The sequence below is a fragment of the Petromyzon marinus genome, chromosome 31 (assembly GCF_048934315.1).
Source record: "Petromyzon marinus isolate PM22_M1 ecotype Great Lakes invasive population chromosome 31, UKy_Petmar_22M1.pri1.0, whole genome shotgun sequence".
NCBI lineage: Eukaryota > Metazoa > Chordata > Hyperoartia > Petromyzontiformes > Petromyzontidae > Petromyzon > Petromyzon marinus.
Genome location: NC_133697.1, coordinates 2,249,214 through 2,274,135, shown reverse-complemented (window position 1 = coordinate 2,274,135; position 24,922 = coordinate 2,249,214). Strand labels below are relative to the sequence as shown.

At 58.0% G+C, this 24,922-nt stretch overlaps 4 protein-coding genes across 4 annotated transcripts; all 4 read right to left on the bottom strand.

The window, feature by feature from the left end:
• Window positions 1-460: 460 nt before the first annotated feature.
• Window positions 461-1,290, bottom strand: LOC142929406 (histone H4-like). Its single transcript, XM_076070825.1, has one exon. The coding sequence runs from the start codon at window positions 1,193-1,195 to the stop codon at window positions 884-886; it is 312 nt and encodes a 103-aa protein (XP_075926940.1). The 5' UTR covers window positions 1,196-1,290; the 3' UTR covers window positions 461-883.
• Window positions 1,291-2,441: 1,151 nt separating this feature from the next.
• Window positions 2,442-17,725, bottom strand: LOC142929599 (uncharacterized). Its single transcript, XM_076071182.1, has 3 exons — window positions 17,618-17,725; window positions 6,375-6,455; window positions 2,442-3,098 (listed from the first exon to the last, which is right to left on the bottom strand). The coding sequence occupies exons 1-3, from the start codon at window positions 17,723-17,725 to the stop codon at window positions 2,442-2,444; spliced, it is 846 nt and encodes a 281-aa protein (XP_075927297.1).
• Window positions 17,726-22,510: 4,785 nt separating this feature from the next.
• Window positions 22,511-23,135, bottom strand: LOC142929598 (histone H2A-like). Its single transcript, XM_076071181.1, has one exon. It carries the CDS (start codon window positions 23,003-23,005, stop codon window positions 22,511-22,513), a length of 495 nt encoding a protein of 164 aa, XP_075927296.1. The 5' UTR covers window positions 23,006-23,135.
• Window positions 23,136-23,800: 665 nt separating this feature from the next.
• LOC142929405 (histone H3-like) lies at window positions 23,801-24,211 on the bottom strand. Its single transcript, XM_076070824.1, has one exon. It carries the CDS (start codon window positions 24,209-24,211, stop codon window positions 23,801-23,803), a length of 411 nt encoding a protein of 136 aa, XP_075926939.1.
• Window positions 24,212-24,922: the final 711 nt, after the last annotated feature.

Genomic DNA, 24,922 nt, shown 5'->3' with positions numbered 1-24,922 from the left:
CGCGATGTTCACTTTAATATCGTTAATTTTTTTACTGCAAAAAAGACTTGTGAATATAACACAATGTAATGTACAAACATGTATATTAGTGAATTGCAGCCATGGCATTGCTTTTGGTTTTAAAAGGATGACAAGAAAACCCAATGCAGTATTGTGTTTTTTGTTTTTTTAGCGTGGCTTTTTTGCTTATTTTTTGTTTCACAACTCGTCTAATACAGCACGGGCGTTTTATGAACGCAATTTGGAAAAATACATGCGCTCGGTGTGGAAAAATAACTTCGCTGTTGTGCTGTATTTTACGGGTGGAGATTAGCATTCTGGCGCGCTACGTCAATTAGGACGAGTGTGCTGTAAGATTGTGGCGCCAAATGTAATATCGTAATATCGGAATCGGCTGCAGCTGAAAATAATTCACGCAAAAATACCAGAAATGTGTACTGTATTAACGCGTTCAAGATTTGCGCCTTGTTAAATGTGACGTGTCTTGAATATTGTGATTTCTTTCATTCATTTGGAAGCAGATGAAGATTCGCTAACTCAACAAGCAAACGATCTCTGCGTGAACCTCAGTTCTCAGTTTCATTCATTTGGTAAAGCCCTGTGAGCCATTCGGCTCTTAAATCGAGTGCAACCGCAACACGCAAAAAAACATGAACAAGAAAACATCGTAACCGAGCAGAGCGGCAGCAGACGGCACCTCGAGCCACCGCGCGTCCACGAGAAGAGCCCGGTTCACGCTCACGAGGAATTGGCGAGCAACAACCCATTAATAAAGTGTTTCTTTCGTGAACGGTTTGGTAACACTGGCGTGCAAGCAGTTTAGAAGAGGTGGGTGGCTCTGAAAAGAGCCTTTGGGTTGGTTTAGTGCGCGAGAGATAGGCACTCAGTCTCCGAAGCCGTAGAGAGTGCGGCCCTGGCGCTTGAGGGCGTAGACCACGTCCATGGCGGTGACGGTCTTGCGCTTGGCGTGCTCCGTGTAGGTGACGGCGTCGCGGATGACGTTCTCAAGGAAGACCTTCAGGACGCCGCGGGTCTCTTCGTAGATGAGGCCCGAGATGCGCTTCACACCGCCCCGGCGAGCGAGGCGGCGGATGGCGGGCTTGGTGATTCCCTGGATGTTGTCGCGCAGCACCTTACGATGGCGTTTTGCGCCTCCCTTACCGAGCCCCTTACCGCCTTTCCCGCGTCCAGACATTCCGACTAACACTGTTATCCTGCTGACAAAGCTCGCGAGAGATGGCGCTCCCAGCCTGCAGCAGCCGCCTTTATACCCGGAGCGTGGTGACGTCACCGACCACCTCTGCCCTCCACGATGGCTCCGCCTTAAACCTCTGACCTTTAACTCTGTGACGAAATAAACCCTCTACCGTCGTCAATAACACTTCCTTGAAATGTATGAGACGTTTCGGGCTATGACTCTTCTTCGAAGCACTGTAATGATTTCGGCACACCCGCAGCGAACGCGAGAGGGACGCGATCTGTTGCAAGATTGCACGTGGAGTGAATAATCGATCTAAGGTCTTGTTTTCAAGTAGAACAAGATGTGCATCTTAATCGGCTTCCAACACAATAGTTGAGTGAACGTCACCAACTAGTCCCAAAGTAAGAAAGGCATTTAATAGGGTTTTTTCCCCTTTTTTCTTGCAACAAAGCTGAAACCTTATTACAATGATTCGTGTATGCATTAACCACAATACCTGCAGTCACAATACCTGCAGTCAAATGCAAAAACAATGCGATAATTACGAATGGAAATAATTTTTAATTGAGAAGTGTAGATGGTGGACTGCAATTTTTACAAAACAAAAAATATTGAAAAGGCACAACGAACGAAAGGAGGCAAATTGAGTAAAGTTGTCTGGAATCAATACATTTTTAGACTAAATACCATATTTGGCACCAGTAACATCATGACGGAATGAAGAGGTTCAACACATAATCAAAATTGGCGGTTCGTCAAGAATGCATCGATTTTGAATCTGGATTTAGATTAGAATCGGCAGCGAGAATACGGACGTCGCTGAGATTACTCTGCACTCAGTTCGAGTGAGGGAGCTGCCACCTGCCTCGCCTGTTTATGATCCCTGCTTTCGGGCTCGATTACTCCCATCACATCAATGCTTAAAACACATCAAGTGGGTAAAATGTCAAGATAATTTGGCGAATGTATGTAACTTATCCAATCTACACAAATCCTCACGATTTAACTGCACCGTCGAGCTCCTTGATCAGGGCCGAGGCACGGCGAGCAACCATCGCCACGCCGTAAATGGGTTTGACTTACAGAATATGGCACGCATAAAGCTTCAATGCAATACACTGTCAGGTGTTAACGATTAACTAATTGAAGCGCAGCAACATCTGGTTCACTTTTTGAACTAAGTGGGTGGCTCTGAAAAGAGACGTTGGGGTGGAGGGAATCGCGCATCGTCCGATCGGATTCACTTCTTTAGCGCGGCCTTCTTGGGCTTGGCCACGGCCTTCTTGAGCTTGGCCACCTTGGGTTTGGCGGCCTTTGCCTTGATGGTCTGGGGCTTAGCGACCTTGGGCTTCACAGCCTTGGGCCTGGCTGGGCTCTTTGCCGCCTTCTTGGGCTTAACAGCCGACTTCACCTTTTTGGGGCTCTTGGCAGCCGCGGACTTCTTTGCTTTCTTGTGAGACTTCTTGGGCGTGGCCTTCTTGGCTGCCGCAGGCTTCTTCACCTTCTTGGCTGCCGCGGGCTTTTTAGCTGCGGGCTTTGCCGTTGACGATTTGGGCTTCGCCTTTGCGGCAGCCTTTTCCTTCTTGTTGAGTTTGAAAGAGCCAGACGCTCCGCTGCCCTTCACTTGCGCCACGGCATCTTTGGCCACGAGCTTCTTGATGGCAAACTTCACGCGGGCATTGTTCTTCTCCACGTCGTATCCTCCGGCAGCGAGCGACTTTTTGAGCGCAGGAAGAGAGACGCCGTTCCTCTCCTTGCTGCTGGCGAGAGCCTTGAGGATGAGCTCTGACACGCTGAGGCCGACCTTCTTGGCCTTTGGAGCGGTGCGCTTCTTCTTGGGGCTTTTAAGCGCTGAAGTAGCCGCAGCTGGTGGTGAGCAGGAGCAGTTTCCGCCATTTCAAAACTTCGTTTTTATGTGGGGGCTACCGTCCCCCGCCATCACTGAATTGTTGGGGCCGCTGCCCACCGACTCCCCCGTTCCACTCACACCGCTACCCTCCGGCTGCTCCGTCAGGTCCAGACTAACGACCCCTAACGTCTCGACCCCCTGTACCTCTGCCTGGGATGTAGACCGCGTTTGCATTGTTTAATTAGCGGCTCGTACGCTCCGCGCTTGCGATGCGTTACACTGTACAAAGGCGGGGTGGGGCTGTAAGCGCGCTCGCCAGTAAATCTCGTCCCGCCCGTAAACAAACAGGCGCGGCGCGTGTTTCCCTCCCACCCGCGCTCCACGTGTGCCGACAATAACAAACACGCCCCTACCCTCTGCCGTGAACAGACCAATCGCACACGAAGGGGTTGGAGCCGGGGGACGGGCGGGCGGGGTTTCTGCCGTGCGCGCGCCGCTGATTGGGGACGCTCGCTTGGCTCTGAGTTAAAGGTCCCGCTCAAACAGTCGCGTGAATACGCGCGCGCTCGGCGCTCTAACTCGCTATCTCGCGACCAGACCCGTGTGCGGGTGGTACCGCCACCCAGGTACGCGATCGCTAAGCACTATGGTGGGCAATCGTGCGGACACGTAAACACCCCACGCTTCGTCTCGAGGTGCACAGCCGCGCATACACGTAGACACCCAGCGCACACTGCCCTCCACTTCACACTCCCAAAAGACCACGCAACACAGTTTTTTCCCCCCACTAGCGAATTTTATTTACCTGTGATGGTATGGTCAGTGGACGCTAACCTATCCCTCGGAGGTCTACGAGTCGATTTCCCCTACCGCTCGCCCCGCTCTCTATCCTGGATGTAAAACGGCTGAACTTACGCCTCTCTCACTCGTACTTACTTCCCGATGTACTGACCGCTGTGAGGGAATGAGGCGACAAGCCTGCCGATGCTGGAGTACGTCTCACGGACGTCTCGGATGGCTGACTCTCCTGCTCCCGGGACCGCGATGATCTTGAACCAGAAGAACCCCCCTGCTACCCCGATCCCCCTCCTTTTTATCCTACCTACAACAAAGGAATTTTTACTCTTTCCGACCCTTGGACTCCCGGCCAATCAGGGGCTCGGATTCTCCCGCCCTTTCCTTGTCCGGATCCCAGCTCAGATGACGTCGCCGCAGTGATCTCACCGACGTCCGCTCTCTGTTCTCCCGCTACCAGTCCACTGACCCGTGCATGTGTGAGGCTCCACTCGCGGTGGTTCGATGGCCCTTGCCGCGACCATGCAACTTTAATATCAGGTCGCGGCGCCACAGTGCATGTCAGCTACAGGGGGGAAGATCGCCCAATTTCCCGGCCGCAGGAAACCATGAAGTTCGATCCCACTAGGGACTTCTGGACAAAAACCTATCAGCCGGGTGACCTCCCCTCCTGGCTCTACGTGGGGCGTGTGTACGTTCGTGTGGGGGGGGGGGGGGGTGGTGAGGGTGCGCAGCGTCGGCGTCGACATCCCCCGGTGGAGGCTTTGCGGCGGTGGGCACGACCTCGGCAGAGTGGCCCTGCTGCAGCGGCTTCACGACTGTGCAGGGGCCAAAACGCGGACGTCTGAGAAGGCACCGGCCACGGGAGAGTGGCAGGAAATCCGCGGCATAGGTGATGGCGCCGCAGTAGTGGGCGCGGTTCCGCTGGAGCGGCTCCGCTGCGGCGGCACCACACAGCCCCCCGAGGTGCCAGTCCCCATCCCGGGTTGACTGGAGCACCTCGCCTGGCTTGCCCCTAAAAGGTAGCGCTGCGGGGTCCGCGGGACTCGCCCGGCTCTCGTGGCTGGTCTCGCCGGTGGTGGCTCCGTCTCTTGGGGTTCCGGCGGCGGTCTCCTTCTCCACTCCAATGGTTCCCTCCGGCCCTGGGTACCTGCAGGCTTGGAGACAAACTCGGGAGGGGTAGGGTTCAGAGGGCGCCGTCCTCGTCCCTCCTGGCTTGGGCCGGGACCCCCTGGGGCCCGGGACCCCGTGGGGCCCATATACTCTGCGAGGCCCCCGGGTATCGGGGGTGTGGGGACCCCGGAGTTTTGGGGTCTTTGAACGGCGGGGTTCTCCCTCGCTGGGGACGCCCTCCATGGTTTTAGTCGCCGAACATTAACCACCATCTCCCGGCCCCTCTCCCCCCCCTGAATCAGTACCGTCCAGGGGGAGATCTGTCGCCCCACCATCCAGGGCCCCCGCCAGTATGTGGTTAGCTTCCCCACCTGCCCGGCCCCGACGCGAGGGGTGTGCAGCCATACCTTAGAACCCGCCGAGTAGAAGGTGGGCTCCATCCGGGGTTGGGCGCCCCGCTCCTGCCGCCGGTGTGCGGTCTCGCCTTGCGGGTAGGCACGGACCCTAGCTTCTCGCAGGGTCCCCATCAAGTGCTTCACGGGGCGGCTCCCCTCCTCTCGTTGCGGTGGAGGGAAACCGAACAGCAGATCTGTAGGCAGGCGAGACTCGCGACCAAACATCATTAGGAACGGGGTCTGTCCCGTGGAGGTGTGTACTGTGGTGGCGTAGGCGAACAGCGCATAGGAGAGGTGTTCGTCCCAGTCCCATTGATTCGCGGCCGCCATGTGTTTAAGCTTCCCCGCTAGGGTCTGGTACCATCCCATTTGCCTGGGGGTGATACGCCGTAGTTCGGTCCTTTTGGATCCCGAACTCCCGGCACAGTGCCTGGAATAGTTCTGCCTCGAACTCACTACCCTGGTCAGTAATGACTCGTTCGGGGGTCCCGTGCTTCAGTACGTAGTGTTCCACAAACGCTCGGGCCACTACGAGGGCTGTCTTATCAGGGATGGCTACCGCTACGGGATAGCGTGTGAAGTATTCCACCGCTACAAGAATATATCGGTTGCCCCAGTGGGATCGCGGGAATGGCCCCTGCAGGTCGATCCCGACCAACTGGTTCGTCCGGCTGACGCGGAACGGCCTCAGGGGTTCCTGGTATCGCGCCGGTTTCGGCCCGCATTGCTGACACGCGCGGCAGCCCTGCACCCAGGCGGCCACGTCTTGCTCCAACTTGGGCCAGAGATACTGGCGGCGCAGGGTTTCACGAGTGCGCCGTTCTCCGTCATGGCCCCCGAGCGGGTGGTTGTGCACTAATCTCAGCAGCTGGGGTCGCATCTGGGCGGGGACGCAGATGCACCCCGGCTGGCCGGCTTCGTTTAGCTCCCGTACCACCCCGTTCTGCACGCACAATCGGGCATACAAACCACTCCAGGGCCCTGGCAGGGTGTCCTCTTTCTCCCGTAGGGCCGCCTCTACCGCCGCTAAATCTGGATCTCGCAGCTGGATCTGCCTCAGCTGGTCGTCGTCCAGGCTCGGGAAGGCACAGCCGACGTCCTCCTGGATCCGATCGGGTGGGGTTGAGCGACCCGTCGGGCCCCCTGGTGAGGGCTCCGTGTCCGCCGAGTGGTCCTCCGGGCCCCTGGTTCCTCCTACTGGGGTCTCTGTGGCACAAACCGCACTGTCTCTCACCGGGGGAGGGTTAGTCTCGGTGCGCCCCTGGGGGTCCACCACCTGCCGGTAACGGCCCCCCGTGAAGCACGGGCAAGCCTCCTCCGCCCCCGTCTCGGTGCCCACCGGCCGAAACTGCTTACACGCGAAGATCACAGCGTACAATTCCTGATGGGTCACACAGTAGTTCAGCTCGGCCCCGCTCAGGGTCCGGCTGGCGTACGCAATCACCCGTTCCACCCCTTCCTGCACCTGCGACAACACCGCACCCAGCCCGCTGCTGCAGGCGTCGGTGTCCAAAATAAAGTCGGTGGTAAAATCGGGGAATGCTGTGGTGCCACAACAGCGAAGCCGCTCCGTCGAAACCGGAGCCGTCGCTGTGCTGCTGCGACCGAGAAGCCACCCGGCTCCCATCACAGCACTTCCCCCGCCACCCCCCCCCCCCCCCACCTAAACACACACACACTAAAGTAAGGCCTCATGGGGAGGGAGGGGGGCACCTGCCCTGAGTTTTTACCCGAGAGCCCCCCTCGTGGGGGTGCTCCACGGTTTCTCAGGGTCAGGGAATTGGCAGGCAACCCCCCCCCCCCCCAGGCCAAATGGCACTGCGGCGCCGTGGCTTAACTTATAATTAAATGACCACGGCGAACTCACTGAGAACCGCAGTGAGGAGATGCTCAAGACACACACGGACCAGGAGACAGGTGGGGAGAGGGGCAGCGTGGGTTAAGCGTCTCTACCCATGGTGCACCGCTGGCTAGCGTCTCTACCCATGATGCACCGCGGATTAACGGCCCTACCCATGATGTACTGCGCATTAACGGCCTGACCCGTGATGCACCGCGGATGGGCGCTGCGAGGGCTTTGAAAGGAGCTTAAAAAGGGACGCTTTGTTGAAGCAGGGGGCCATTTTTTTTATTTGACTGGAGATCAACAGGAGGGAGGGATCGGGGAGCCGTCTCCTGACTGTTACTCGCACGTCCGTGAGACGGGGCAGAGAACAGCCAGATTCTGTTTACAGCATCATCTATCCGCGACCTCCATCGCTGCGAGGTCGGACCGTAAGTACGAGGGAGAGAGGTAAGACAAAGGGACGAAATTCGGAGAGAAAATAGAGGGCAGACAGGTCCATTAAGTATCAGGCAGTAGCGAGATAGGTTAGACCTGTCCTGCTGGTCCGTACTGACACACACAGTCTAGTTCGATACTCGCGGGGAATAAAACCACTAACAGGATAAAGCTGTGTCGTGGTCACTGTGAGTGCGAGGAGGGAGACGGAGTGTTTGGTGTTCGCATACCGGTACGAGTGGGTACAGAGTGTTTTGTGTTCGCGCGCATACGCAGCTGTTTGCAGCGAATAACGGAGTAGAACGTGCTTAGTGCCGGTACCGGTACGATCGTTTACAGTATTGTTCAGCGCGCGCGTACCTACACGAATATCTTCGGTGGTGCCCAGCGCTCGTGTACCTGCGCAATAGCTTACAGAAGCGCTTTGCGCTCGCGCGCCTGTGTGACGGGGTGGCGGGCGCGCACTCGCGCTATTGTCTAATAGCGAATTAAGTGCCTGGCGTGTGCGAATACGCAGCTGTGTAAACAGCCAGTTAAATCGGAGCAAAGTAATTGCGGCGTGGTTGTTTTTGCTTAAGCGCGTGGAGCGTGGGTGGGAGGGAATCCCACGGGGGCGCGCCTCGCCTGTTTATTCCCGTGGAGGACAGGGTTTTCTTTGCGAGTGCGCTCACCGCGACACGCCGCCGTTGAACAGGGCAGCGCATCGCGAGCGCACGAGCCGCTAATTAAGCTACGCAAACGCGGTCGACATCCCAGGCAGAGGTACAGGGGGGCGAGGCATTAGGGGTTGGTAGTCTGGACCTGACAGAGCAGCCGGGGAGGTAGCGGTATGGATGGAACGGGGGAGTCTGTGGGCAACGGCCCCGACAATTCAGTGATGGCGGGGGACGGTAGCCCCCACAGTTTGGCGTCAGAAGCGGTACGAACCCCCGCATTACCCCACGCGAAAATAAGGCATATATTCACTGGCCGGGGTACACCTTCGTGGAAAGCATTTGCCTGCAACGTCCTAGGGGCTAAGGAAATTAATGGGTGGACGGACGCGCAGACGCTACGTCAACTTAATATGAATATGGATGGGCGGGCAGCCGATTTTGTGGAAGCCCTACCCGCAAGCGCGCAGACACAGCTAGAGGAGCTGATGCGCCGACTTGATCTGCGCTTCGGTACGCGCGATGAGGAGGAGGCAAAAGCGGCCTTAGAGGCACGCCGTCGCCAACCCGGCAAGGACCTGCGCGATTATGCCGAGGATGTGCGTGAGCTAACAAAGATCGCACGCCCGGGGTACACCACGGAAGCGATTGAGGAGCTGGCCGCAGAGGAAATCCAGCGATACTTAACGCGCACGGCGTGGTGGCAGCCAGACGTGAACTGTACGCGCCTCCCCTTTGATGCCCTTGTCGAGCGCGCGCGCAAATGTGAAAGAATTTCTAGCGAACGCGCACAGCTCCGAGGACTGGGACGGGAGTGCACCATCGCAAGTCTGTCCACCGAGGAGGAAGAGGAGGAACAGGAGCTCGCCAGGACGGTAGGGGGTCGGGAAAGGGAGCCTCCGGTATCCCGCGAGACCACCGCGGGATGGGTAGCGGGGATACAGGCGGGCATCGGGGGGATCGACAACAAGGTTACCCAAGTGGACAACAAGGTAACCCAAGTACGGGCACATATGACTACGCTGCAGACTACGGTAGAGACGGTTCAGACCAAGTTGGGAGGGCTGGCCGGGAGGGTAGCCCGACTAGAGGCGGAGTCTGGGCAGCGGCGTACGGGAGGGGAAAGAGGGAGCGGGCGGGGAGGCTCCTACGGGGCCGCCGCCCTTCCCCGAGCATGCTACCTGTGCGACCAGCGAGGGCACCTGGTGAGGGACTGTCCCCAGATCGCCCGCGCTAGCAAGGCACCAGGGTTAAAACGCCAACGCCCCCTAGAGAATGGACCACCTAGTGGTGCAATCAATGAGGTCCCGAAACAAAACGGCGATAATAATAATGGTGAGCGAGTGACCCCCACACAGGTTCCAACCACAACACCCAAGGACGCGGTGAGGACGGGCGACTGGCTGCGGGAGCTGGTAGCAGGAATCACGGGGGCCACGTCGCTGGTGGAAGGACAGGTGAACGGACAGCGCACCCGGATCCTACTGGACACGAGGGCCGTAGCCTCGCTCGTGAGCGCCGCACACTGCAGCGTGCTCGAGGTTGACGTGAGCCGCCTGCAGGCCCCGGATCGCGCGCTGCACACAGCGAGCGGAGCAGGATGGGGTTGCTGGGAAGGATCTCCCTCGAGGTCCGTCTCGGAAACCAGGTCTGCACCCAGGAATTCTACATCTCGAGTGTGTTGTGCCACGAGTGTATTGCAGGTACGGACCCCTGGAAAAGCTGGGGCTCAATGTGCAGCCCCGCCAGCGATGCGCCACCGCGGAGGGCAGCGGGGAGCGGATCCCGTTCCTTGGACCCGAACCGAATTGCCTTCGCTTCACACCCGTGGCCGCTACGCTGGTTTCGGCCGTCACCATCGGGCCGCTCGCCGAGATGCTGGTGCCAGTGGCAACCCCCTCCGCCGACCCCACACACCGACCATCGGGCGAGGTAATGCTAACTCCTCACCCGGAGTTGGCAGCGCGGTACGGAGTCGTCGGGTCAGCCATGCTGGTAAACGCAGATGGGGGCCGACTGTTCATGCGGGTGTTCAACCCACACAGTACCCCGGCGATGCTACGACGACGCACCACAGTAGCCACCATACACCCCCTGCATGCGCGCCACTCTAACGACTCGGTGTTTGCACTCTGGGCGGAAGACCCTGGCCACTCCGAGGACAACCAGGATCTGGCCTGGCGGGTCGGCCCAACCCCCGGGGCCGAGATCGCTCCCCTGCATGATGCGTTACATGTGCCTTGGGCAGATTTACCTAAGGGGGAGGCCGATCAGCTGCGCGGGTTGTTACGAGAGTACGCCGACGTGTTCAGTGAGCACGATTCAGATGTAGGCCGAACAGACCTTGTTAAGCACCAAATTGACACAGGTGCAGCCCGACCGATCAAACTCCCCGCATACCGGGTGGGTGCGCCCGAACGGACCCAGATCAAGGAGGCAGTCGCGGACATGCTACGTGATAACATAATTCAGCCCTCGACGAGCCCCTGGTCTGCCCCGGTGGTGCTAGTGACGAAAAAAGAAGGGTCGACCCGATTCTGCGTTGATTACCGAAAATTGAACGCAGTCACCCTCGGCAACGCCTTCCCCATACCGCGCATCGACGACACCTTTGACAGCCTCGCAGGAGCACGGTATTTTTCCACCCTCGATCTGGCGTCCGGGTACTGGCAGGTGGAGTTGGCGGAGGAGGATCGGCCGAAAACGGCGTCCACCACCCCGATGGGGCTGTTCGAGTTTCGAGTGCTTCCGTTCGGACTCACTAACGCGCCCGCGACATTCCAGCGGTTGATGGAGTTGGTAATGCGGCGCTTACAGTGGGAACAGTGCCTGATTTACCTGGATGACGTGATAGTGTTCAGCAGATCTCTGTCCGAGCACTGGTCCAGGTTGCGAGAGGTGTTCCAGCGACTACGAGCAGCCAATCTCAAGCTCAAGCCACGTAAGTGCTACATTGCGCAGCGCGAGGTAGGGTACCTCGGACACAGAGTCAACGAGGCGGGGGTGCTCACCGATCCGGAAAAGGTGCGCGCCGTAGTGGAATGGCCACGGCCCAGGAATCTGACGGAGATCAGGTCATTCTTGGGACTCGCCACCTATTATCGTCGATTTGTAAAGGGATTCAGCGAGATTGCACGCCTCCTCACCCAACTCACCTCCCCTAAGAACCCCTATCGATGGACGGAGGCCTGCCAAACGGCCTTCACCGCCCTCAAAGACCACCTCACCCACACCCACATCCTAGCTTTCCCAGATTTCACCACGGATTTTATCTTGGACACCGACGCCTGCAGCAGTGGGCTGGGTGCGGTGCTGTCACAGGTGCAGGGTGGGACGGAGCGGGTCATCGCATACGCCAGTCAGACCCTGAGTGGGGCCGAGCTGAATTATTGCGTGACCCGTCAAGAACTGTATGCCGTGATCTTCGCGTGTAAACAGTTCCGACCGTATTTGTACGGCAGGAAATGTCGGGTGCGCACCGACCATTATGCCCTGCAGTTTCTCCTTACATTCAAGGAACCGCGGGGGCAGATGGCGCGATGGCTGGCGCAGTTGCAGGAGTACAACCTGCAAATAGAGTACCGAGCTGGGCGTACGCACGCAAACGCGGACGCCTTGTCAAGGCGGCCCGCGGTGTGCGCCGAGACAAGGTTGGAGGAAGTCTGCCCGTGCTTCACGGGGGGCCGTTGCCGGCAGGTGGCAGGCCCCCAGGAGCGCACCGAGACTAACCCTCCCCCGGCGAGAGGCAGTGCAGTATGTGCCACAGAGACCCCGGTAGGAGGAACCAGGGACCCGGGGGACCACTCGGCGGGCACGGGGCCCACACCCCGGGGCCCGACGGGTCAGCAAACCCCACCCGATCGGATCCAGGAGGACGTCGGCTGCGCCTTTCCGGGCCTGGACGACGTGCAGCTGAGACGGACCCAGCTGCGGGATCCGGATCTGGCGGCGGTAGAAGCGGCCCTACGGGAGAAGAAGGACGCCCTACCAGGACCCTGGAGTGGTTTGTACGCCCGGTTGTGCGTGCAGAACGGGGTAGTACGAGAGCTGACCGAAGCCGGCCAGCCTGGGTGCATCTGTGTTCCCGCCCAGGTGCGACCCCAGCTGCTAAGACTGGTGCACGACCACCAGCTCGGGGGCCATGACGGGGAACGGCGCACTCGGGAAACCCTGCGTCGCCAGTATCTCTGGCCCAAGTTAGCACAAGACGTGGCCGCCTGGGTACAAGGCTGCCGCACGTGCCAGCAATGCGGACCGAAACCAGCACGATACCAGGTACCCCTGAGACCGTTCGCGTCAGTCGAACGAATCAGCTGGTTGGGATCGACCTGCAAGGGCCGTTCCCGCGATCCCACCTGGGCAACCGATATATTCTCGTAGCGGTGGAGTACTTCACACGCTATCCCGTAGCGGTGGCCATCCCCGATAAGACAGCCCTCGTAGTGGCCCGAGCGTTCGTGGAACACTACTTACTGAAGCACGGGATCCCCGAACGAGTCATTACCGACCAGGGTAGTGAGTTCGAGGCAGAGCTATTCCAGGCGCTGTGCCGGGAGTTCGGGATCCAGAAGGACCGAACTACGGCGTACCACCCCCAGGCAAATGGGATGGTAGAGAGGATGAACCTGCATGGCGGCCCCGAATCAACGGGACTGGGACGAACACCTCCCCTATGCTCTGTTCGCCGACACCACCACGGTACACACATCTACGGGACAGACCCCGTTCCTAATGATGTTTGGTCGTGAGTCTCGCCTACCCACAGATCTGCTGTTCGGTGTCCCTCCGCCGCAATGGGAGGAAGGGAGCGGCCCCGTGGAGCACCTGATGGAGACCCTACGAGGAGCGAGGGGCCGGGCCTACCCGCAAGGCGAGGCCGCACACCAGAGGCAGGAGCAGGGGACCCGACCCCGAATGGAGCCCCCTTTCTACTTGGCGGGCTCTAAGGTATGGCTGCACATCCCTCGCGTCAGGGCCGGGCAGGCGGGCAAGCTAACCACCTACTGGCGGGGACCCTGGACCGTGGGACGACAGATCTCCCCCTGGATGGTACTGATTCAAGGGGGGGAGAGAGGCCGGGAGATGGTGGTCAACGTCCGGCGACTAAAACCATGGAGGGCGGCCCCAGCGAAGGAGAACCCAGCTGCTCGAGTACCCCAAAACCCCGGGGTCCCCACACCCCCCATACCCGGGGGCCTCGCACGGTATATGGGCCCCACGGAGCCCAGGGCCCCGGGGGGTCCTGACCCGGGCCAGGGAGGACGGGGACGACGGCCCCTGAACCCTACCGCCCCCGAGTTTGTCTCCCAGCCCGCAGGTGCCAAGGACCAAGGAAAACCGCTGGAGTGGAGGAGGAGACCGCCACCCGAACTCCGGGAGACGGAGCCACCACCCCCGAGGCCGGCCACGAGGACTGGACGAGTCCCGCGGACCCCGCGGCGCTACCTCGTGGGAGCAAACCCAGGCGAGGTGCTCCAGTCAACCCGGGACGGGGACTGGCACCTCGGGGGGCTATGTGGTGCCACAACAGCGAAGCCGCTCCGTCGAAACCGGAGCCGTCGCTGTGCTGCTGCGACCGAGAAGCCATCCGGCTCCCATCACAGCACTTCCCCCGCCACCCCCCCCCCCCCCACCTAAACACACACTCAAGTAAGGCCTCATGGGGAGGGAGGGGGGCACCTGCCCTGAGTTTTTACCCGAGAGCCCCCCTCGTGGGGGTGCTCCACGGTTTCTCAGGGTCAGGGAATTGGCAGGCAACCCCCCCCCCCCCCCAGGCCAAATGGCACTGCGGCGCCGTGGCTTAACTTAGAATTAAATGACCACGGCGAACTCACTGAGAACCGCAGTGAGGATATGCTCAAGACACACACGGACAAGGAGACAGGTGGGGAGAGGGGCAGCGTGGGTTAAGCGTCTCTACCCATGGTGCACCGCGGGCTAGCGTCTCTACCCATGATGCACTGCGGATTAACGGCCCTGCCTATGATGCACTGCGCATTAACGGCCTGACCCGTGATGCACTGCGGATGGGCGCTGCGAGGGCTTTGAAAGGAGCTTAAAAATGGACGCTTTGTTGAAGCAGGGGGCCATTTTTTTTATTTGACTGGAGATCAACAGGAGGGAGGGATCGGGGAGCCGTCTCCTGACTGTTACTCGCACGTCCGTGAGACGGGGCAGAGAACAGCCAGATTCTGTTTACAGCATCATCTATCCACGACCTCCATCGCTGCGAGGTCGGACCGTAAGTACGAGGGAGAGAGGTAAGACAAAGGACGAAATTCGGAGAGAAAATAGAGGGCAGACAGGTCCATTAAGTATCAGGCAGTAGCGAGAGAGGTTAGACCTGTCCTGCTGGTCCGTACTGACACACACTGTCTAGTTCGATACTCGCGGGGAATAAAACCACTAATAGGATAAAGCTGTGTCGTGGTCACTGTGAGTGCGAGGAGGGAGACGGAGTGTTTGGTGTTCGCATACCGGTACGAGTGGGTATAGAGTGTTTTGTGTTCGCGCGCATACGCAGCTGTTTGCAGCGAATAAGGGAGTAGAACGTGCTTAGTGCCGGTACCGGTACGATCGTTTACAGTATTGTTCAGCGCGCGCGTACCTACACGAATATCTTCGGTGGTGCCCAGCGCTCGTGTACCTGCGCAATAGCCTACAGTAGCTCTTTGCGCTCGCGCGCCTGTGTGACGGGGTGTCGGGCGCGCACTCGCGCTATTGTCTAATAGCAAATTAAGCACCTGGCGTGTGCGAAAACGCAGCTGTGTAAACAGCCCGTTAAATCGGAGCAAAGTAATTGCGGCGTGGTTGTTTTTGCTTAAGCGCGTGGAGCGTGGGTGGGAGGGAATCCCACGGGGGCGGGCCGCGCCTGTTTATTCCCGTGCAGGACGGGGTTATGCTTTGCGAGCGCGCTCACCGCGACACGCCGCCATTGAACAGGGCAACGCATCGCGAGCGCATGAGCCGCTAATTAAGCTACACAAACGCGGTCGACATCCCAGGCAGAGGTACAGGGGGGCGAGGCATTAGGGGTTGGTAGTCTGGACCTGACAGAGCAGCCGGTGAGGTAGCGGTATGGATGGAACGGGGGAGTCGGTGGGCAACGGCGCCGACAATTCAGTGATGGCGGGGGACGGTAGCCCCCAAAAAGCCAGTGTGGGGGTGTGGGTGAGGTGGTCTTTGAGGGTGGTGAAGGCCGTCTGGCAGGCCTCCGTCCACTGATAGGGGTTCTTAGGGGAAGTGAGTTGGGTGAGGGGGCGTGCAATCTCGCTGAATCCCTTTACAAATCGACGATAATAGGTGGCGAGCCCCAAAAATGATCTTATCTCCGTCAGGTTCCTTGGCTGTGGCCAATCCACTACGGCGCGTACCTTGTCCGGATCGGTGCGCACCCCCGCCTCGCTGATGCGATGTCCGAGGTACCCCACCTCGCGTTGTGCGATGTAACACTTACGCGGTTTGAGCTTGAGATGAGCCGCTCGCAGTCGCTGGAACACCTCCCGTAACCTGGACCAGTGCTCAGACAGAGATCGACTGAACACGATCACATCATCCAGGTAAATCAGGCATTGCTCCCACTGCAAGCCCCGCATCACCAACTCCATCAGCCGCTGGAACGTTGCGGGCGCGTTGGTGAGCCCGAACGGGAGTACTCGAAACTCGAATAGTCCCATCGGGGTGGTGAATGCGGTTTTTGGCCGATCCTCCTCCGTCATCTCCACCTGCCAGTACCCGGACGCGAGATCGAGGGTGGAAAAATACCGCGCTCCGGGGAGGCTGTCAAAGGTGTCGTCGATGCGCGGTATGGGAAAGGCGTCGCCGAGGGTGACTGCGTTTAGTTTGCGGTAATCGACGCAAAACCGGGTTGACCCGTCCTTTTTCGTTACTAGTACCACCGGGGCAGACCAGGGGCTCGCCGAGGGCTGAATTATGTTATCGCGGAGCATGTCTTCGACCGCCTCTTTGATCTGGGCGCGTTCGGGTGCGCCCACGCGGTACGCGGGGAGTTTTATGGGTCGGACGGCCCCGGTGTCGATTTGCTGATTAACGAGATCTGTGCGACCCACTTCTGAATCGTGTTCGCTGAACACGTTGGCGTACTCCCGCAGTAACCCGCGTAGCTGATCGGCCTCTCCTTTGGGTAAATCTGCCCAAGGTACGTGTACCGCGTCAAGAAGGGGGACGACCTCGGCGTGGGGAGTTGGGCCGACTCGCCAGGCCAGGTCCTGGTGGTCCTCGGGGCGACCGGGGTCCTCTGCCCAGAGTGCAAATACCGAGTCGCTGGAGTGGTGCGCGTGTAGGGGGTGCACGGTGGCTACTGTGGTGCGCCATCGTAGTATTGCTGGGGTGCCGTGGGGGTTAAACACATGCATAAACAATCGGCCCCCATCGGCGTTTACCAACGTGGCTGACCCCACATCCCCGTATCGTTTTCCCAACTCCGGGTGAGGGGTTAGCATTACCTCCCACGATGGTCGGTGCGCGTGGTCGGTGGAGGGTGTCGCCACAGGCACCAGCATCTCGGCGAGCGGCCCGATGGTGACGGCCGTAGTCAGGGTAGCGGCCACGGGTGTGAAGCGGGGGTGATTCGGCTCCCGTCCCAGGAATGGAATCCGTTCCCCGCTGCCTTCCACGGTGGCGCACCGCTGTCGGGGCTGCACGTTGAGCCCCAGCTTTTCCAGGAAGTCGGTACCTGCGATACACTCGTGGCACAGCACACTCGAGACGTAGAACTCCTGGGTGCACACCTGGTGGCCTATGCAGACCTCCAGGTTGGCCCTCCCCAAGAGCCCCATTCCGTCTCCGCTGCCCGTGTGCAGTGCACGGTCCGGGGCCTGCAGGTGGCTCACGTCGACCCCGACCGCGCTGCAGTGCGCCGCGCTCAAAAGCGAGGCCACCGCCCCCGTATCCAGCAGGATCCGGGTACGCATTCCGTTAACCTGCCCTTCTACCAGCGACGTGGCCCCCGTGATTCCTGCCACCAGCTCCCGTAGCCAGTCGCCAGGAGTCACCGCGTCCACGGGCATTGTCGCTGGAACCTGTGTGAAGATCACTCACTCGCCATTATTCCCATTGTCGTGGATATGTGTCGGGACCGCGTCGATTGCACCCCTAGGTGGTCCATTCTCTAGGGGGCGTTGGCGTTTAACCCTTTGGTATATCTAGCGCGGGCGATCTGTGGGCAGTCTCTCACGAGATGCCCCTGACGGCCGCACATATAACACGCCCGGGGGGGGGGGGGGGGGTGGCGGCTCCGTAGTGGGCACCCTGCCCGCTCCCTCTCCCCCCAGTGCGCCGCTGCCCAGACTCTGCTTCTAGTCGGGCTACCCTCCCAGCTAGCCCCCCCATCGTGGAGCGCATCTTCCCCATCTCGGACTGGATGGTCCCGAAGGAGGACTGCAGCTTGGTCATACTTGGGTCCATTTTGTCCTCCATTCCCCCGATGCTGGTCTGTATCCCGGCTACCCATCCGGGTATTGCCTCCCGGGGTCTCGGGGGCTCCCTTGCCTGTCCCCTTGTCGCGATGGCGAGCTCCTCTTCCTCCTCGCCGGAGATTAAGCTCGCCACGGCGCACTCCCGTCCCCGCCCTCGGGGCTGCGTGCGCTCACCGGAGAGCTTCTCACATTTACGCGCGCTCGACAAGGGTGTCGAAGGGGAGGCGCGCCCCGTCTACATTTGGTTGCCACCACGGGGTACGCATCAAATATCGCTGTACCTTCCCGGCGGCAAGGTCATCAATTATTTTTGCCTCATACTCCGGGTGCGCGATCCGGGTTAGTGCGCGGACGTCCTCAGCATAATCTCGCAGATCCTCACCGGGTTGGCGGCGGCGCGCCTCTAAGGCCGCCTGCGCCTCCTCCTCATCATGCGTGCCGAAGCGTAGTTCAAGCCGGCGCATTAATTCTCCCCACTGGGTTTGTGTGCTTGCGGGCAAAGCCTCTACAAAGTCGGCTGCCCTCCCATCCAAGTGCATCTCCAGCTGCTGCAACGCCTCCGCATCCGTCCAGCCATTAAAATTATTCGCACCTCTGATGCTGCGGGCAAACGATTTCCATGACGGAATCCCCTTGCCCGTGAACGTGCATTTTATCTTAGCCTGGGGTGGGGCGCCTCTCTCCCTTGGGGGTGCGGGGGATCGTACCACCTCTGACACCATTATGTTAGGGTCGTCGGCCCCCGGGATCTCTCCTGCCTGCGACCCTGTCCGCGAAGTACCGACGCCCCCAGACTCTCCACTAGTGTGGGAGCTGCCGCCGCTGCACTCCTCACCGGGCGGGGAAAGGTCGCCGCGCTCCTGTTCCCCCCCCCCCTGTGCTGTCCCCCCCCGAGTCCGGGTTTCCTGCCGGTGAGGCATCACCCTCGACCGCCCTGGGACCCGCTAGTTGCTTCGCCGGCACCCGAACGCGACGATCCCCGCCCGCGCAGTCCCACGCACCAATCACACGCGGGTAACAGGGGGTTAGAGGTCGGAGGGTAAGCGACGTCGTTCGTACCCGCTCCGGCGATTGGGGGGATTGGATTAAATGGGTTTAAAGGGCTATGCGATGGGCATGCGTGCAAGATGGATATCCACTCGCAACGTGGAAGCCCGCAGCCGACGGTTTGTAGCGCACACACCCCACGCGGCGCCGCTCCACACACGCGGCGACCACCGCGAACAGCAAGCGCACCCACGCTTCCACTCTCTTTCCACACCCTCGCAAAAACCACACCAGTCCGTTATTTAATCGCCGACGATTTATTCCACCGGGTCGGCGAGCCCTTATTTAACCGAGTCAGTCAGGATCAGCGGGGCAGGACCAATCTATCTCTCGATAGTAGGAACTATACTCTACCTGTCCTTCTCCCCTTAACCCTCTCAGGATTTATTTTTGAGCTAAGTCCCAACTCCCTCTTTCTCTCCCTCCCTTACTCACGGTTCATCGTCACTGTCGGCTGGTCCTCGCGGCGCGTCGATACGTCCCACGGACGTTCGCGCGGCTGGACTCGGGAGTTGACGGGCCTGGGGTTGACTCGAGTAGCCAGAGACCTTTTTCCCTTTGCCCTGACCCGCTTTATTCTTTCTACATCAAAGGGGCTACCTGGTGCCGACTCGCGGGCCAATCAGCTTGCTAGGATCACCGGCCAATCGGTAGGCCCATCTGTATCCCAGCATCCCCCGGGCCGTTGCTTTCAGCGACGTCTGCATCTAAATTTACCTGCTCAGCGGCCATCCAACCAGAGGGCGACCCTGCTTTCCCGCCGCTCGTGGCTCCGCCCTCCCCCCTACCTGCCCTGCCGACCCGTGTGCGTGAGGTGCATACTAACCGCGGGGGCGGGTCAGCCCCGCCGTGAACATGTCATTTCTACTCAAGTCACGGCGCCACGGTGTGTGTTAGCGTCGGAGGAGACCGTCCAATTCCCTGGCCGCAGGAAACCGTGAAGATTATCCCTTTATGAGGGCTTCTGGGTGAAAACCTGTCAGCCAGGGTGCCTCCCCACGCGCTCTAATGGTGGGGCGAGTGCGTGCGTGTGTGTTTCGGTGGGGGGGGTGGGTGGGGGGTGGTGAGGTGGAGCAATGTCGGCCTTGCCGCTCGGGGGCGGCGAGATGGCAGGTGGGCCACCCGCCGATCGGCTCCGTGGCGGCGGCATCACACACGGCGCGCAATCATCACCACTCACATTCAACTCAAGTGACTCTGTTAGGGGCTGCTGCCCCCCGACTCCTCTCCCCCTTCCTCCTCTTCCTCCCTCCTCGCTGCTGCCGCTCGTAGCTTCCACCTCGCTGCCTCTGCATCCCCCCTGTGAGACGAAACACTTGCCTGGCTCTCGGCCACCTCGGGTCATTCACACACACTCCCAGACTCCTTGCACGGGAGTGCCCGTGCGCGCCGCTGCCCACACTCGGGTACGTGCAGCCACCCGCCCCATTGGCCAACTCATGCACGCGCTAAAAATGGCCTTATTAATAATCCCGTGCGTAGCCGTGCGAGTCTACCGTCGCTCACCACGTACACGCGCAGAAAATAGACCAGCTGCGGCGCCGGCGCTGGCGTGGGTAAGGAGCTACTACGCAGCCTCACTCGCCGCCCCCCCCCCCCGCTCAATTTACTAGGTAATATTCGCGCGTCAATCCCCTGCACACTACGGGCGATAATGCCTGCGCGTTAATTCCCGAGCGAACACGCGTGGGCGAGCGCAAACACGTGGGAAAATACGCACTCACGCACAAACACAGGGCACAATGACGCAGGAACTTTGGTCGGGTGCGCGCACACTGGCCGCCTCAATAGAGTTATTTGCGCGCAAATCTTCGTTTTACGACTAGCGGACTCACACCGCCATGCGCTCTTCCCACACTCGCAGACACCACACGACAAGGTTATTGATCACTAACATTTTATTCCCGGCGAGTCCGAGGCTAATTATTATGTAGCCCGGAGTCAATATTAGTAGAATAACTAACCTGTTCCCGACGGTCTAAGACCCAATCTGTCCCGCCTATTTCAAATTAACCTCCCTAGGCTTTTACGCTTAAATCCCAACTCTCTCTTTCGATCTTGTGGTGCCACAGCAGCGAAGCCGCTCCGTCAGAGCCGTGCCTGCAACTGTGATGACGCAGCAGCGAAGCCGTCCTGCCGACGCCGTGGCCGCGACGCCGCCACCTCCGAGCGACGGGGCCGACACTGCTCTTCCCTCACCACCCCCCACACATGAACACACACACACACCCCCACATAGAGCGCCGAGGGGAGGTCACGTGGCCCACACGTTTTCACCTAGAAGATCTCTCATGGGACCAAGTTTCACGGTTTCCTGCGACCAGGGAATTGGGCGACCTCCCCCGATTCAAACGTGCACCGCGGCACCGTGACTTTGGTTGTAATTACATGGTCACGACAGGGCTGCTGAGCCACCGCGGGTAGAAAGCACACACAACACACACGGGTCAGCAGGCAGGTAGCGGAGGGACGGAGTCACGAACGACGGGAAAACAGGGCCGATCCTCTGATTGGGAGGACAGATGCGCTTGTTTAGAGGGTAAAAAGCGGAAGTCTTGAGAGATCACCGGTCGGGGGAGAGTGGCGGTAAATCCGAGGCACCTGATTGTACGGGAGGCCAGCGGATTAGCACCGATTTATCTTTGATGTAGAGGACTTTAAAAAAATAGGAGATAAGGTAGGGATAAGAGTTAGTTCGTATTTTACTCAAGCCAGGCTCGGGCCCGTCGACTTCCCAGCCACTCGAACGTCCGTGTGACGAGTCGAAGTGCAGCGAGTATCTGACCCATTATTTCAAGGATTACGCAAGCAATCTGTTGATGGAATTTATTGTGTAAGGGATCTGCGAGCCACTTTTACGCACATGCACAACGCAGACACGACATCTCCGCTCTCAGGAACACGCACCAATCACACGCGCGGGAATAATCTGGACGAGTCAAAAGTTAAAGGGCAAATGACGTCACCAGGTCCAGAGGCGTATCAGACGTGGATGTGTATTGGGAGCAAGGATGTAGAGGTTAAAGGGGGCTGTGGGACGGGTGTTAGGGGTTGGTTTGGAACGAGTGTTGCTGTGCGTTGGTGAATTCAAGCAGTGTTTCAACTTTTCTACGAATCCTCTTCATTTGTTTGAAGGCGAGAAAAGTACCAAGGTGTTCATAACGATGCAAAAAAAAACCTCGAAATCCTAGGCTACTTATGTTATGTGTCAATCATTAATTATAACTCTATACTGTAGTAAATTATTCATTGTGAAGGAGTTGTAGAATGGTTAAAGCACTTATGTATTGCACCAACGCACAGCAACACACGTCCCAGTCCCTTTTAAGCCCTCCATCGCTCATTTCCGGAAAAAAAAAACTTCAGTCAATTCGTGCGTGTGTACTGTAAGGTGATGGCGTCAAATAGCCTATGCCATCTGACCGCTTAAAAACGGGGTTTTTTTTCTTAAAAAGACAATACTTTCTTAAAATACTAACGCCCTCAATTTATTCTAAACCATGTTTAATGATTGATGCAATGTTGGAATGCTGCTCAAACACCGTTCCTAAATAAGAGAAAAGGGGTATCTATAATGAGCAGAGCATTCGTTTAATTGCGAGTAATTTGGGACGAGGGCCACGAGACGACGGTGTCCTTACTAATAACACAACCCCTGTGTACGACTGTCCGAGCTCTTTTCAAGGAAGTGGGTGGCTCTGAAAAAGCCGTTATTGTGGTGGTAGAGGCGGCGGCGCGTTCACTTCTTTGCCTGAGAGGTCTTCTTGGGCAGCAGCACCGCCTGGATGTTTGGCAACACACCGCCCTGGGCGATGGTCACGCCGCCCATGAGCTTGTTCAGCTCCTCGTCGTTGCGCACCGCGAGCTGCAGGTTTCGGGGGATGATCCTCGTCTTCTTGTTGTCGCGGGCGGCATTCCCAGCCAGCTCGAGGATCTCGGCAGAGAGATACGGCAGAGAGATCTCGGCAGAGAGATACTCGAGGATCTCGGCAGAGAGATACTCGAGCACGGCTGCCAGGTAGACGGGTGCTCCAGCGCCGACCCGCTGGGCGTAATTGCCCTTGCGGAGCAGCCTGTGAATGCGGCCCACGGGGAACTGCAGGCCGGCGCGGGAAGAGTGGGACTTTGCCTTTGCGCGAGATTTGCCACCGGTCTTGCCGCGTCCTGACATGGTGAGGGGACCGAGACTACTAAGAGCACTGGAGACAAAGCAAGCACGAGTTGTGATGATCATCCGCCTTGCGCAACTTTTATAGCTGAGAAGAGGATCGTATAGCGCGTCGCTGCTGAATGGCTCCTCTCGTTTGGTCCCGCCCTCTCCTGAGAGACCAATGAAAAGCCGGGACGCGATGATTAGATGTTGACTTTAATTATATATATCCATATATTTTTTTTTATGCGGACACATATTATGAATGAAACAATGCGATACACGTACTTAATATGTTCAAGTTTTAAGCATGATAGAGTTAACCGTAAACAAATTCAGCGGCAAGCTGATTCCACCACTATCAATGTATTATTTATTATAATCATCATTTGAGGGACCTCATTGGTTATAAGATATCATTGTGATAGCCTTGAGCTCATGATTGATATCCCACGCGCCTATACGGTGTATATATATTAATTTAACCACCTCTTCAGGCAATGCCTAGAAATATATGTGCGTGAATAACTCAGTCTCTTAGTTTGCAAAATGCGAACGTATTTTCAGCTTGAGCTTTAAACAGCGTTTAATAGTTCATGTATTTCACCGAAATCAGCCGTTTACTGTACATTATGTAGACATGGTTTCACAACGCTTAAAAACAACACGGACTTGTGATATTGCAAAATATGAACATAGGGGTATAGAAAATGAACTTGGTCGCTTAAGCCTTGTGACTCGTGATAGCCGTGACTGGCAAACGAAGGTCGCCGTAACAGGCATGCGGACTTTAAAGGACACACAAGTTAGCTTTTTCATGCGAAAGTGGTGGCTCTGAAAAGAGCCTTTGTATTGTGCTTTGAGGGCCGAGCTGGGCGATCAAGCGTGCTCACCACGAATGCGGCGGGCGAGCTGAATGTCCTTGGGCATGATGGTGATGCGCTTGGCGTGGATCGCGCACAGGTTGGTGTCCTCGAAGAGCGCAACAAGGTACGCTTCGCTGGCCTCCTGCAGAGCCATGACAGCGGAGCTCTGGAAGCGCAGGTCGGTCTTGAAGTCCTGCGCGATCTCCCTGAGGAGGCGCTGGAATGGCAGTTTGCGGATGAGCAACTCGGTGGACTTCTGGTAACGGCGGATCTCGCGCAAAGCGACAGTGCCGGGCCTGTAGCGGTGAGGCTTCTTGACGCCGCCCGTGGCCGGAGCGCTCTTTCGGGCTGCCTTTGTGGCGAGCTGCTTGCGTGGAGCCGTGCCGCCCGTGGACTTACGAGCCGTCTGCTTGGTATGAGCCATGGCTTGGTGAGAGCAAAGATATTCTCACAGGCGGGGAGAAGGCGGCTTATGTAGCGCAGAGCGCGCGCTCACTGGTCAGCGGAGTCGTGACGTGCGAAGAGGCGCGTGCTGGTTGGTTGGCAGCGTGCACTGATCTCGAGTCGTCAACTCCTCTTCTTAATCAACAAAATGTGCATAGTTTGTATCATTTCAGAATGCCGCATCACAATGCAGTAGTACCTTTGAGCGCCGTTGATGTCTTCAACGGATTTTATTTTCTCAAGCAAAAACGTTTCCGAAAACAACTTTACAGTGCTCTGCATCAATCTAAATAAAGTGAAGAAACTGTACTTTATTGTAATACGCAAAAATGCCGGAAAGAGGTGATCACAGGGATTTATATATATATATATCTTTTCTCTTGGCATTGAGATGATCATCAGTTATACTGCACGAGTCATCCATGCTAGGCGCTTACTTTTATATATACGTGCAAAATGTTAGTTCGTGCCCGAAAATACATTTAAACTCGGTTGTATTTCACTTCTTGTAAAAATTAAAAATCACGATCACTGAAGTATAAATTCGCCCCATGAGAAATTGTCGCCTATTCCGATATCGCGTTCACACTATGTGTGATGCCGCCGCCACGGAGCCGATCGGCGGGTGGCCCACCTGCGATCTCGCCGGCCCCGAGCGGCGAGGCTGAAATTGCTCCACCTCACCACCCCC

Coding starts and splice junctions, on each gene's coding strand:
- LOC142929599 (XM_076071182.1), bottom strand. CDS start 17,725: ATGGAGGACAAAATGGACCCAAGTATGACCAAGCTGCAGTCCTCCTTC. Junction 6,456..17,617: donor TGGGGGGGCTAGCTGGGAGG/GTAGCCCGACTA, acceptor GATCGGATCCAG/GAGGACGTCGGCTGTGCCTT. Junction 3,099..6,374: donor GAGATCCAGATTTAGCGGCG/GTAGAGGCGGCC, acceptor ACGAAGTTTTGA/AATGGCGGAAACTGCTCCTG.
- LOC142929406 (XM_076070825.1), bottom strand. CDS start 1,195: ATGTCTGGACGCGGGAAAGGCGGTAAGGGGCTCGGTAAGGGAGGCGCA.
- LOC142929405 (XM_076070824.1), bottom strand. CDS start 24,211: ATGGCTCATACCAAGCAGACGGCTCGTAAGTCCACGGGCGGCACGGCT.
- LOC142929598 (XM_076071181.1), bottom strand. CDS start 23,005: ATGATCATCACAACTCGTGCTTGCTTTGTCTCCAGTGCTCTTAGTAGT.